General features: G+C 50.5%; 5 protein-coding genes across 5 annotated transcripts; 2 read left to right on the forward strand and 3 right to left on the reverse strand.

Annotated features, from left to right (window-relative positions):
* The first annotated feature begins 30 nt into the window (after positions 1 to 30).
* BDW70DRAFT_140682 (uncharacterized protein) lies at positions 31 to 2,568 on the forward strand. The gene is made up of 4 exons (XM_073737664.1): positions 31 to 397; positions 464 to 546; positions 609 to 704; positions 761 to 2,568. The coding sequence occupies exons 1-4, from the start codon at positions 199 to 201 to the stop codon at positions 2,411 to 2,413; spliced, it is 2,031 nt and encodes a 676-aa protein (XP_073593802.1). The 5' UTR covers positions 31 to 198; the 3' UTR covers positions 2,414 to 2,568.
* Positions 2,569 to 3,500: 932 nt separating this feature from the next.
* On the reverse strand, positions 3,501 to 4,526 carry BDW70DRAFT_162095 (IMPACT family protein; the record flags this gene model as incomplete). Its single annotated transcript, XM_073741072.1, has 1 exon — positions 3,501 to 4,526. One exon carries the CDS (start codon positions 4,524 to 4,526, stop codon positions 3,501 to 3,503), a length of 1,026 nt encoding a protein of 341 aa, XP_073593803.1.
* A 326-nt stretch (positions 4,527 to 4,852) lies between these two features.
* Positions 4,853 to 7,594, reverse strand: BDW70DRAFT_140687 (putative aromatic amino acid aminotransferase). The gene is made up of 4 exons (XM_073737665.1): positions 7,512 to 7,594; positions 6,731 to 7,321; positions 6,104 to 6,674; positions 4,853 to 6,055 (listed from the first exon to the last, which is right to left on the reverse strand). The coding sequence occupies exons 2-4, from the start codon at positions 6,888 to 6,890 to the stop codon at positions 4,981 to 4,983; spliced, it is 1,806 nt and encodes a 601-aa protein (XP_073593804.1). The 5' UTR covers positions 6,891 to 7,321; positions 7,512 to 7,594; the 3' UTR covers positions 4,853 to 4,980.
* On the forward strand, positions 7,386 to 9,955 carry BDW70DRAFT_140695 (LCCL domain-containing protein). Its single transcript, XM_073737666.1, has 2 exons — positions 7,386 to 8,165; positions 8,218 to 9,955. The coding sequence occupies exons 1-2, from the start codon at positions 7,699 to 7,701 to the stop codon at positions 9,818 to 9,820; spliced, it is 2,070 nt and encodes a 689-aa protein (XP_073593805.1). The 5' UTR covers positions 7,386 to 7,698; the 3' UTR covers positions 9,821 to 9,955.
* A 1,131-nt stretch (positions 9,956 to 11,086) lies between these two features.
* On the reverse strand, positions 11,087 to 12,617 carry BDW70DRAFT_88604 (histone chaperone napB). The gene is made up of 3 exons (XM_073745110.1): positions 12,274 to 12,617; positions 11,314 to 12,144; positions 11,087 to 11,264 (listed from the first exon to the last, which is right to left on the reverse strand). The coding sequence occupies exons 1-3, from the start codon at positions 12,392 to 12,394 to the stop codon at positions 11,146 to 11,148; spliced, it is 1,071 nt and encodes a 356-aa protein (XP_073593806.1). The 5' UTR covers positions 12,395 to 12,617; the 3' UTR covers positions 11,087 to 11,145.
* Positions 12,618 to 12,795: the final 178 nt, after the last annotated feature.

Below are 12,795 nucleotides of genomic sequence, written 5' to 3' on the forward strand. Positions count from 1 at the left end.
TCTGTCTGTGTCTAAGCGCCGCCCAGTCTCGCCAAATCCACACCTTGACTCAAATACAGGGTCCTACTCTGTGGTTTGGGGCCATAGCCTTATGACTATCGTGCTTCGCAGGATTTAAAGACATACCTTAAGCCATGGGGGTCAGTCAGCCCAACTACACGGTCGCATTGCACTGGCTCGGTATACGAAAGAGGTCCCATGGCTGTATCTCAAAGCTCTCGCGATGATATGTCATCAGTCCCTCTGCGGCTGGAAGCTCCTTTCAAAACTACGTTCTCCAACCGCATCTCAGTCAAAGCACGCCAGGACTCGGGCAAAAAATTGAGGAAACCAGCAGGATCTATTTTCGCTCTTGCCTTTGAAGGCTTTCTTTGCTTAATTGCATTGTGTTTCATAGGTACTCACCTTACCTCTAAACGCCCGTCCCGCACTACAAGTTTGATTACTGAGTACGGTCACGTAGCACTTGCACTCGTGGCATTATGCATACGGAACAGGCCAACAGGCGATAGTCTGGGATCTGCCATGGAGCAAGCCATGAGACTGGTACGTATATGGTAAATCCTTGGTTGCATGCTGGTGTGCTTCACCTAAGAACATACTTACAGGGCCCTACTATATACCCTATTCTCTTTGCGGCATTACTTTCGCGCTCTCTTAAAAGCATTGGGCGATATTGCGCCCAAAGGTCCGTTCGCATGTCGGTAAGTTCCGTCAAAGCGCATCAAGGGACGCGGTCTCATTAAAGATGATGTTTCAGAAACTATGGGCCTTAATGAATACCAATGCGACTGCGGATCCCATCCTGCATCTCGTTAGCATGCCGGCCTCGATCCTTGTCTGGGGGCTGCTTGTTCTGTGGATTATGTCACCTTTAGGAGGCCAGAGTACTATACGGCTGCTGTACAAGGCGAACATCACCGATGAAACTCACCCCGAACTTCGTTACTGGGATAGCGGTCCGTTAGGGAATATGTTCATTAACGTTGGGATAATGGAAGGCAACGATGGCAGCTGGCCATTGTCTATGAGAGATATCTACTCTGCCAGTCTGATGCAGAGCGTTAGTACTAAAGCTGGACCGCTTGATCAATGGGGAAATGTCAAGATACCGCGCATTGAAGCAGGGAATGAGTCTCAAGTTGACTCCGCTGGTTGGATGCCCATCAAGAAATCGCTTGGGGCTGAGACGTTCACGTCCTTGTTCGGCATGCCGATCGTCGGCCTGTCCGAAATGAGAAAGCAAGGTGACCTCAATTTGACGATAGAGGCTACATATATCGTGCTTTCAGAACCGTCGACATACAGCACGTCAAATGTGAGTGGGAAAGGAATGACTGTGGACTGTGTCGACTGCTTTGAATCGTATGGGCCACCACATTTTATCCGGTCACAAAGATTCGTTGGCCTTCCTGCCGATGGTTATTACGAAGGAGTTGAGACTAATACCCTGAATTATACCCAGCCACGTACCCTCCGGTTCAACAACACCGTGGGCGATACCACAGTTACAACATGTCAAGTAACCCAGCGCATGGTAGAGGCATTTATTGAATGTGTGGATGGGAGCTGCGAAGCTACCAAAGTTCGCCCATCAACAACCGACCATCGTGATCAGAACTTCACGAGCTTCGACTACTGGGCTTGGATTGTCCTAGATATGCTGACAAGCGTCGGCTCGCAGAAACCCCAACGTGAGGTCATGTGGGGTGTAGGCTCGTCCGTTCTGTTCCTGAACGATTCTAGTTCTTTTTTGATGCAAACTGGCATCAGTGGCTCACAGGCTGAAGTGAATATATCCAACATAGACCCGGAACTTTTCTCTACGAGAGCATCTGTCCTTCTGAACACGGGTCTTCAAGCCTTCATGGCGCCTACAGGTTTTTCTGGCGAGCTACCCACCAACCTAAGCCTATACGGTGTCCCTCACGTACCTGGGCGTGGGCTGCTGGCCATGACTAATCAAACGGCTTTGGACACGTTTGAGTATAACGTGTATGCTCCTCCAAAGCAGCTCTTGAACATGTTGAACGATCTGGCGCCTTTTGTGGGCGCTTCTACCAACGCCACCTTTGTTCGTTACACGGAGGTCTACCGCCCCGAATACGTCTGGGTTGTCATTCTTATCATATCTTCTGTTCTTCTCTTTGGGGTTGGAGTTGCAGGTATTTGCGTCAGGTTCAAGACGTTCGCGCCGAACATGTTTGATCCTGTGGCAGGCCTGACGTATAGCAATCCGTATATGTCCTTGACTGGACGGGAGTACGACCCGCTTGATGCGGACGAACGGGCCAATCTCCTTGGTGACAAAAGAGTTCAAATAGGTGAAGTTGATGATTATAAGGGCGTCAAAGCAGTCTTTGGTGAGGCAGGTTATGTTACGCCTCTGCGGCTGGGAATTCCGTATCGTTGACTGAAGGGATACAGTCCCAACCCCGTCAATACGTTAACGTATACGTATATTTTTTGAAAATGCTGTTAGCGATTCATCTGTATATAAAACATCGAATCGGCAGGCTCTATGTTAAACGCCGGTCGAACATAGGTTTACAGACACGGTTCTGTTTTGCACTATTGACAAGAGTTAGAATCTAGCTCGAAATCCGATCAACGACACAGCTCATCGGATTACGTTACGGCGAGACCGTCTCGAATTCACAATTCACATTTCTAGTACAACGCTATACGACCAATGCTCAGGAAAAGGAGATGCTTCCTAAAAGATCAAGTAAGCATCGCCTCAGTGTCCCTGAAGATCATGTAACGTAGCATTCGCTCTAAAGCCTGCGTCGCTGTCACCAATCACTTACGTACAGTAAATGCAACGTATACATACTACCAGCGACTCGGAGGACCCCTTGGATAGCGTGTTTCGGGATATCGTCTGCGAACGGGTTTATCCGCCGCGGCGCGGCCGAGGACTGACATGGTGAAACTGGTCGGACAAACTCTATTTGTTCTAGACAACGTACGAAGAGTCTACTAGGTGCTTCCAGACTATCTAGGTCTATGCTAGAAAAGAGAACTGCTCCTCCTGTGTGACCTCTACGACCCCTATTATGGTTGCAAGCCGGGGTTATGATTCCAGCCTCCGCAGGCGGCATGATGGATCCTCTTCCCCGTCTACCTTATATACCGCTTGTCGGAATGAAGACATGGCAACGCATCGACGGCGTCGGTGGCACATGTTCGTGATTTTTGACGCGTGCGCTGTTTGTCCGTACTGCTAAGTGAGGGTCTGACAATGGATGAAGGTTAGAAAGCCGAATCTTCTGCCGCTGTCAGGGTCACTCAGGGGGTTCAGAAGCATCCTCACATTAGGCACGAGAACCGGCCAGACGCTGGCGGTTGCACCATGCTGGGCTTGAGCCCAGCGTTGGAACTATGCACGAAATTTGAATGTAACTCCACACATGCGTGGCTTCGACTTGACCCAACTCCTCGAAGGAGCAGCAGCAGTCTGGCTGTGCCTTGAGTTCCTAACCAATTTGGCGAGCGAGTTATTTCTTCCCCTTCTTCTTCCCCTTCTCACCAGCTTGATTCTCCTTATCCCTCGCAAACCCGCCCTTAACCAGCGCATCCCTGCCAGCAGCATTGATAATCCGAAAGCGATCTGGTCCCAACAGAATACCACCATACCACCTCGTCACAACGACAACAACATCCCACACATCCATCAGCTGCATGAGATGGAGCAGTCGCCCGCCCGCAGCCGTCTCTCCGTCATCGTCGCAGTCTTGTATTATCATCTCAGTTGATGATCCTTTTCCTCCTTCTTTAGAGTTAGAGTTCCCAGGCAGCTTGTTCTGCTGCTTGATCCGCCACGCACTGATATTATGCGTCGCAGACGCAACCTTTTTATCACTCGCAAGTAGATAATCTAGATACGCCTTTGCCTGGTCCAAACTCGTAACGCGCGCCGCGCGTCCCACGAACACGGATTTCTTCTCAGTAATCACCTCCGACATAACCCAGGGCGGGGGTTCAGAGAGTCCAAAGGTCTCCTGGAGAGCAAAGGAGCTCATGTTTGCGTTTATATTATCCAGAGCGTCGGGTGATGGGTCCTCCGTGTTTGTTTTTGCGTCCGTCGTGCTTGCACTCGTGTCATTTGTACCTCCTCCTATCCGCAGTTCTTCAAATGCCTCTATTGCGTCATTTATAACGTCGAAAAGACAAACAGCACCGGGCTGGTACGTCCGTCCTAGTAAATCCTCGAGAACATCCACAGCGATCTTCCCTTCCCCACGCGCGGCCGTAGATGCGGTCCCTAAAATCTTCGGCGGTGTGTCCGGATAGTTGGGTTCAAAGGCAAGAAGAAAGGACAAATGCGTGTGGTTCGGTACTTGGAGTTTGATGACTGTCGCTCCTGTTGTTGGAGCGCTCGAGCTTGAGGCCCCTAAGTCTAACGTTGAGGCGCCGCAAGACGTAGATGTTTTTGATATTGTTATGGTCTCCGGGTCATATATTGCGTTTATAGCTTCAATCTCGTCGGCGAGTTCCGCGTTGGAAAGCTGGAGGTCGGGCATTCTCGGTTGTGTTGTGTTGAGCTCAGCTCAAAAAACACTTTTAGCAGGGCTTGTTGCAACTCAATTGTGCAGCAAATGCTGGTACAGAAGCAACTTGAGCGCTAGGATTTATTTAAGGTCAACAAGGTAGTTCTGATTGTTTGTTGAGGTAGGTGGCAGGTGGGACTGAGAAGTACTTGGAGTTGGAGATTTATTCCCCGCAGTGCATACATTTTCTCTGCTCACCATGTGTTACGATTAGTAATACATAATTTGGCATAAAGTTCGTTTGAACTTGAATCGCGGAGCATGGAATTCGACCTTGATCGATTCCAGAGAAACATTCTGTATTAAAATGTCAAGAAAATCTATCAGCATCTACAAGTCTGTCCACAAGTCCGTCAAGATTTGACGTTCATATATTTGCACCAAAGATAACCCAACGCCGAAAACTGTACGTCAATAGCGAATTCAATCAACAGCCCATCCCCAGAAAATTAGCAGATGGTTCCATCTGCAGCTGCTCCATCATTTGTACAATGCCGTCATCACCTTCAAGTCCGTCTAAGTTCTTTCTCTGCCAAAACGATCTGAAGCCATCGACTACTCGTTGGGTGATGGGGACAACATCATCTGCCGGCATTGCAGCAAAGCACAGTCGGAAGTATTGATGACCACGAGCTTGTACCTCGTCCGTCGGTGAGAATATGGTGCCTGGACCAAGGAGGCAGAGCTGTGGTTTTTGCGTGAAATGCACCCATAGCGCTTTGGCAAGCCTCTCAGGTCCATATATCTGATATAAGGGGTGACTCTCATAGTTTACTTTAACCCAGACGAACATGCCGCCAGTGGGCCATGCGAAGTCGTACATTTGTACTTTTACCAAGACCTCCCATGAGTCTTCGTCATTCCCGCTCAAGGAGAACTCATCCGACCTCTGAGTATCGAGCGCGATATATTTACCCTCCTCCAGGCCACTGCACATCTGCTGCATGCGTTGTTCGTAACCTGCTCGTAAACCTTCAAGCCACCGTACCCAGCCATCCATCTTCCAGGCCCTTTCGGTGTCCTTGCTTTTCGCAGAATTGGCGGATCCGTCATCCACCTGCTGGCCCAGGATCAGTTCAGCAACCATAGCTTGGACGAAGCCTGATGGTGCTTGGGTTGACGATTCTGCAATTCGCGCCAGCCTCTCAATGAACGCTGGCTGTGCCGTAATCCAGCCAAGACGGCAACCCGGAGCAATTGTCTTCGAAAACGTGTCCAGGCGGACAACCCGGCCGTCCGTGTCGATGGAGAGATACGACGGCACGAGGGAATCAAGAAACTTGTACCCAGATGACTTTCTTCCAATGTTGTAATTGCGCTCCGACAAAGCTGGGTTTACTGACGAGTTCCGATGTCGTGCTTGGAGTTCCTGGGCTGACGGGTACTGCAGGTTCCAGTATGGGTCGTCCTCGACAACGATCACATCGTACTTTTGGCAGATAGCGTAGATCTGCTTGCGACGTTCGACAGACAATGTGCCACCAGTTGGGTTCTGGCCGATGCTTGATGGGCTATTAGTCGAGGCACAACATTCTTCGTGCATTACTTACGTTATGGTATACATCAGATGTGGACGGCAGCCTTTGCGATGGTCCCAGTTTCCCAAAACTTCGGCCAATCCGCCCGGGCCGTATGGCAGCATACCCTCGTCATCAATAGCCACCGGGACGATGTTCAAACCTCTTGGCTTGGCGGTCTGAATAGCATTCATATACACGAATTCCTCGCAGAGAATACCCTGGCGCAAGTGTATCCCGTCACGGTCGGGGTTCCATGTTTCCGTGAAGGCTTCTATAGCCTTGGAGAAGCCGTCGGTTGCGCCCGTGGTCAAGAGGGTGCCAGGACCGCCAGCGTAGGGAACGTTCGGGTGAAGATGCTCGCGAACGAACTGATTGACAAAAGTCGCCAGAGGAGGGAGACCCTCGCTGGTGCCATATTGCAAGGCTGTTGTGATATCAATCTTTTTTGATGTCGCACTCCGAGATTCTTTAGGTACGACTATACGCTCGCTTGCCTGGGGTCCCTTGGCCTTCTTTCCGCCCGGTATTGTCGAGAATCGCTGGGGATGTGCGGCAGAGGCTTCGAGTGTGTCGTACGGAAAATAAGAAGCATTTGGCAGTCCTTCAGGGATACAACTGGTGAGCAGTCGGCTCAGCTGGATTGGGGATAGGACATACCACCGGCCAAATTGGCAATGCCCGGAATCATAAAATACTTATAGAAGTCTTTGATGGCGCTCGGAGCACGCCGCTTCGTTGTGAGGCTAAAGTGATGCGACAAATCCAAAGGGGACGACAAGGAAGCCATTGTGAACGATGCTTGGGCAGCTGCTGTCATCGGCAGTCCTCGCTCGCTTCAAGTTATATCGGCAGGCCTCCAAACTGTTATCTCCAACCTGCTTGATAAGCAACTGGAACCAGTGTCAACGGCTCATTTCCGCAGCCAATGGTACCACCTCGCTAGCGAGGCTTGTCCAGACCGGGCAAGCTTATCAAGGCTAAAAGGACAAAAGAGATGCGGGGCTGATTTTGGCCTCATTATGATACCTGGGAATGCCGCGTATGAACTATGGGGTATGGGGCATGGTAGCTAAAACACAGCCGTTGGAGGCTTGAAGGGTTTTTTATACTAAGGCAGCCAGGTGTGAGCCAAACAATGTATGTACGGAAAGATCTCCCCGCTAACGCTGGACCTGAATGATGTCTTGCCCACCTTCTTGCAGATCAAAAGTTACCGTACGGTCATTCCATAGTCAACTTAATACAAAGGTTCGCTACACTCGTCAGGAATTCTCCGTACAAATCATGTTTCTTTCCTCTCCGGACTGCGCCGGATGAATCGGCCATTTGGCCGATGACATAATCACATCTGTGCCAGGCGCCACCCTCAGCAGCTGATCTCTGCTCACCATTTCGTCGTTCTTTTCCCTTCCTCGTCCATCGCTCATTCCTTTTATAGTTCAATCTTTATCAAATCCGCTATCGTTATTCGGTTGCCGTGAGTTCGTATAGATTACGTTCTTTCCGACGCTAGGGCAGATCACCCTACCGGTTGAGAGGGTCTGTTCTAGACCAGCCGACAATCTATCCCGCCGCGCCATCGAATCTATATCTCCAAATCCATACCTGCCTGATTTCCTCTCAGCATGTTCGGGGAAGTTTCCGAGGATGGCTCTCGGATATATGTACCTCCTGCGGTAGAGGTTGAAGGCCAATCCGACGATCCCGATGCCACCGATCTACTGGTACCCCGCGATGTAGACACCGGTCATACCGTCCTCCCTGTGTGGTTACGGGAGTCTTCCAAGTCTTTTCGCTGGGCATGGGTCCCTTTACCGATTCGCAAGGCGGCTCGCGCGACAGCTGATTTCGTCAAGGGTCCGGACCCGCCATACCCGCTTTTGTTGACACCGTTATTTCCGCATATTCAAGAACTGCCACGCCGCTACTTGGACAAGTTCTTTCCGAAGCGCAAACATAAGATATCCCTCCTTTTACTCTTATATTTCGCATGGTTCCTGCCGTGGACCATCCTTTTCCTACTCTCTCGCTCTGCGGGTCACATTGAAGGCTATGGGCGACCTATCACGCTGTCATGCTCGACTACCTTTTGGTAAGTATGTTCGGAGACTTTTTCAAAAACACCGCTAACAAGTACGTTCAAGGTCGTCTGGAAATGGATGTGGACTGAATGGAAATGATTGCCGTCCATTTACGGGCGAAGCAACCGCCTTTCGATGCCCGGCCAACTGTCGAGACACGAAGATTCTTGAATCGTACACCATTGGCAACGAAACGATCAGCTATAGGGGCCTTGTTGTCGGAGGGCCTCAGCCCGGATCGGATGAGCCTGGCGTCTATCGAGCAGACAGCTTTATTTGTCAAGCCGCTATCCATGCAGGAGTCATCGACAATGACGGAGGTTGTGGCGTTGCTCGATTAGAAGGAGCCGCGCATTCATTCCACGCATCGAAACGGAATGGCATCAAGTCTATCGGATTCCCATCCACGTTCCCGAAATCTTTCAGTTTTCTCAAGCCGTCGGAAGATGCCTCTTGTCCACAGGATCCGCGGTGGCCTCTCCTGGGCATCACTATTGGCGCACTCGCTTTATTGTGGTTCTTCTGCTCGTCCCCTGCAGTTCTATTTTTCAGCACTTTCTTCATGCTGTTCACTCAAGTGGGATTGGTGTCTGATCCACCACCTAGGGCTCAGTTGGCTGCCCTCATGTCCGTCTTCGTCGCTCGTCTTCTTCCGGCGTCATTCGTTGCCTATGTCCTGTATAGGTATTGTGCACGACCACTTTTAACACCGCTGTCGCCGCCCATCTACCAGCTCACCAAGACCTTTCTTTTCTTACCTCCTGCGTTCTTTGGCGGCCTGAACAACTACACATTCGCGAGATTGATTCCTCTTGAGCGCTTGACTCCCCATGATATCCAGCAACAGCCTGGTGCGAAGCTCGCATTGGCCCTTGTGGTTCCGACCATTATCTGTATTATTGTGACCCAGACCCACCATATTCGTATGGGTGGTCTGATGCCACATTATCTCAAGGTTTACGGCACGATGGCGCTCATTCTTTTGATTCTCCTCCCACTTCCCGGACTTCGTCTACGTATCCACCACTACATTCTTGCAATCTTATTGATGTACGGGACGGCATTTCCCACTCGACCCTCATTGATTTACCAGGGATTACTGCTTGGTCTCTTTATCAACGGCATCGCTCGATGGGGCTTTGCTTCGATTATTGAAACGCCCGCTGCCTTGGGCGAACTAGCTCCGGGAGCTGGCGGATCACACGGTTGGTGGGGAGCTACCTGGCCCAACATAACTAATAGCTCTGTTACCATATCCCTACCTGATAGAGGCTCTGGCGAGCTTTATCACGGCAACGGCAACATCACATTCTCACTATGGGAAAAGGAACGCATGGATAAATTAGGCGTGGATGGAGTTTCGGTCCTTGTGAACGACGTCGAACGCTGGCGTGGTTACGTGGACGAGGATCCAGAGGGGGAATTCACATGGCATCGTCATGGTCATTCGGGTCTTGACCTCAAACATCTCTCCACTATTTACGACGACATATTTGCGTCCTCAGAAGTCGATGTCAAACAAGCTGTTTCAAGCGACGACGCGAAGCCAGAAACCCTCTTCTTCCGCTTCGCATTCTTGAATGGCGCCGAGGCGGGGACGTACGGCGGCCCCGGAATATGGCTCGAAGACGGGGACTGGATTTCTCCTCCACAGCCGAAAAACTAGATAACCGTCTTTACTAGAAGTACTGTGCATCCGTTAAGGATATTATAGCTACTCCCTGATTGGGTTGGATACGATTGATATAGCTGGACTTCAGATTATCTTTTATGAGTTACGAATGAAATTATCAACTACTTACTTTTTCTCGCACCTTTCAAACCATGGCATATTGTGCGCAAATACTCTAATTTTGTCAGGTGCACGAAGTAAACTCCGCTCCAGATCTCAGACAATGAATCCATAACGATCTAAACTTAGTATCCGGCCGACTGCCGCACTCACCGCCCGCCCCTTCCCATTACGTAGCATCAACAGTTCTCGAGCTGTCCATCAACATTGCACTTGCGAACCAAAACCCTATGAAGAGACTTTCTGATAGACCATCGATAAATACTTAATCAAGCCTCAGCAGCGATGGACCACGCAGATCCTTTTCTCCAAGTCCAAGCGTAAGCTTCCACATCCATTTCATCTGGCCTCACCAGCTGATGCCCAATCCAGCGACGTTCTTTCAACGCTTGGAACAACAAGACCCTTATTCTCCTCTTACCTCCGCATCCGCTCTCTCGCAAGATCTCCCTCAAACCCTGAGCTTCAACAAGCGCGCTCCGAGCTTGAGACAACACTCACAGACCTAGCAGCCGATCTAGACGATCTAGTTGAGAGTGTCCGAGCTGTCGAGCAAGACCCATACCGCTTCGGCCTCGAAATCGAAGAAGTTCAGCGGCGGCGCAAACTTGTCGATGATGTTGGCAAGGAAATCGAGGAGATGAGAGGGGAGTTGATGAAGGTTATTACGGATTCCGATCATGCCGAGGCTAAAGCTACAAGAAGCACTGGGCTTCCAAATCCAGCAGACTTTGACGATCACGGTCTTGATGGTGATAATCAGGGAGAAGACTATTATGCGGCTATGGAGCAGCAGCGGCAAATGGAGCTCATGCATGAGCAGGATGAGCAGCTGGATGGGGTGTTTCGAACGGTCGGGAACCTGAGGCAGCAGGCGGATGATATGGGGAGGGAGTTGGAAGAGCAGGCAATTATGATCGGAGAGATTGATACGCTAGCTGATCGGGTGGGAGGAAAGTTACAGAATGGAATGTCGAGGTTGAAGCATATAATCAGGAAGAATGAAGGTGGGTATTATCATTGCATTATCCAGTCTGCGTCGAGGGTTTCAGGATCTTCCAGTCTGCTAACTAGGGATTAGATACGATGTCGTCGTTCTGCATCGCTGTCCTCATTTTCGTCCTCGTTCTGTTATTGATACTAGTCATCGCCCTATAGTTTGGGGGCTGTGATTTGCTCGAAAATTCGCTTTGGGGCGATTAGACCTTGGCCTTCTTGCGTGGGCGGGAGTCTTCGTCATCTTCGTCCTCGTTATCTTCATCCTCATCCTCGTCATCGTCCATATCGAAATCGTCGGGATGCTCTTCAAAGGATTGGGCTTATAAACAAATTAGTTGGGATCCTCTCGGGGAACGGAACAGTCATACCATAGTACTTCAGCGCATTGGGCCAGAGGTCTTCAGCAAGTGCAACGGCCAATTCGCTTCCGGCAGGGAAGGATTCGATCTCCTCGAAGTCGTCGTCCACGTCCTCATCTTCGTCGGCCTCGTCATCCTCGACACTCTCTCCTTTGAGAAGCTTCTCAAATTTCTCTTGCTCCTCCTTGGTCGCCGCCGCAGATTGTTCGGCAGTCACGTCACTTCCGCGATAACCGAAGAAGTTGAAGAAGCTTTCGCCGGAGGGATGTCCTAGAGGGTCCTCATCGTCGTTGTCATCATCCTCATCCCTCTCAAGAGCCTCCACTTCAGCAAGTTTCTCTTGGAGCTTCTTGAACTCTGGCAACTCCCTACGAGAACCACCCTTTTTCTCCGCCTCAAACAGATCGCAGGTGGCATCTAGCAGACCCTTGGTAACATCCATATCCTTCTTCCAGTTGATGCGGACGGGCTCGGAAACAAGTCCATCCCAGGTCCTCTTCTTACCACTGGCGGTGGTGAAAACCTGCTTTCGCCAGTAGAGCTCCTTGACCAGCTTCTCATTCTCGAAGAAAGGGTTCGCCTCGCCGGTGTGGAACTCAAATGTAAGACGGATGCTGCGCGGCTCGCCCTCGCCCTTCTCGTTGACTTCGAATCGCTCAACGGTCAAGTTCTTCAAGGCGGAGCCAAGGATCGCCGCGTCGGCGGGAGTGATGTACTGGTCGACGTCACCGGACGCATTGGACAACACGCGAACCCAGAAGTTGCTCTGCACCTCAGGGTGCGCGACGATCTTGGCGCGCTTTTCGTACAAGGGACGAAGTTCGACGATGGAGCGACGCACTGTAATTTGGGTTCATGTTAGCATGTACATTGTATATAACATAAATTAATGTATAACAACATCGCCGGTACTTTGCAAGCGATGGGATGCGCTAGACAACGAGCCGTATCTTGTATCAAGTCACTTACTCTGCTCAACCTCTGCGCGAACAAACTGCTGCTCCAAAAGACCAATCTCCCTCGCAACCTCTGGAGGAACAACAGGCTCGGAGATGCGCTCCGCGAGATCCTTCTGCTGGTCGTTCGACATGTTGATGTACAGACTAGGTTTGGTATGGCGTAAATGTGAATAAGAAATCAATTGATCAAGTAAAAGGAATGAAAAAGAGGAGCAGGAAATCCCCGTCGAACTTAAGGTCAATCAGGTAAACACTAATCAGGGGCCGGGGAGGAGACAGAAAAATCTGAGCTCTGAAATTTTGTTTTAATTGCGCTGCGCGGCTACGACCTGAGAAACTAACTCCGGCGGAGCTGGCGTATTTCGTCACTCTTTGCCCTTTCCGGGCCGCGACGCGACGAACAGAGCGCTGCTTTAAGCCATATGCTTAAAGCGGCGAGGATTATCTGAATTCGATACATGTGATCGCCTTGTTGAACCACTGTATAGAGCACTCCGTACAATGACCTGTGTGGAATATGCTGCTCGCAGAC

This window comes from Aspergillus foveolatus, assembly GCF_047715535.1.
Source record: "Aspergillus foveolatus strain CBS 279.81 unplaced genomic scaffold BDW70scaffold_44, whole genome shotgun sequence".
Lineage (NCBI taxonomy): Eukaryota > Fungi > Ascomycota > Eurotiomycetes > Eurotiales > Aspergillaceae > Aspergillus > Aspergillus foveolatus.

Excerpts from the sequence above, each read along its gene's own strand:
- BDW70DRAFT_140687 (XM_073737665.1), bottom strand. The coding sequence starts at position 6,890 with ATGACAGCAGCTGCCCAAGCATCGTTCACAATGGCTTCCTTGTCGTCC. Across the intron at positions 6,675-6,730 it reads CATTGCCAATTTGGCCGGTG|GACTGCCAAATGCTTCTTAT; the intron begins GTATGTCCTATC and ends GTATCCCTGAAG. Across the intron at positions 6,056-6,103 it reads CATCTGATGTATACCATAAC|CATCGGCCAGAACCCAACTG; the intron begins GTAAGTAATGCA and ends TAGCCCATCAAG.
- BDW70DRAFT_140682 (XM_073737664.1), top strand. The coding sequence starts at position 199 with ATGGCTGTATCTCAAAGCTCTCGCGATGATATGTCATCAGTCCCTCTG. Across the intron at positions 398-463 it reads AATTGCATTGTGTTTCATAG|CACTTGCACTCGTGGCATTA; the intron begins GTACTCACCTTA and ends ACGGTCACGTAG. Across the intron at positions 705-760 it reads AAAGGTCCGTTCGCATGTCG|AAACTATGGGCCTTAATGAA; the intron begins GTAAGTTCCGTC and ends ATGATGTTTCAG.
- BDW70DRAFT_140695 (XM_073737666.1), top strand. The coding sequence starts at position 7,699 with ATGTTCGGGGAAGTTTCCGAGGATGGCTCTCGGATATATGTACCTCCT. Across the intron at positions 8,166-8,217 it reads TCATGCTCGACTACCTTTTG|GTCGTCTGGAAATGGATGTG; the intron begins GTAAGTATGTTC and ends AGTACGTTCAAG.
- BDW70DRAFT_88604 (XM_073745110.1), bottom strand. The coding sequence starts at position 12,394 with ATGTCGAACGACCAGCAGAAGGATCTCGCGGAGCGCATCTCCGAGCCT. Across the intron at positions 12,145-12,273 it reads TCGCGCAGAGGTTGAGCAGA|TGCGTCGCTCCATCGTCGAA; the intron begins GTAAGTGACTTG and ends CCCAAATTACAG. Across the intron at positions 11,265-11,313 it reads CAATGCGCTGAAGTACTATG|CCCAATCCTTTGAAGAGCAT; the intron begins GTATGACTGTTC and ends TTTGTTTATAAG.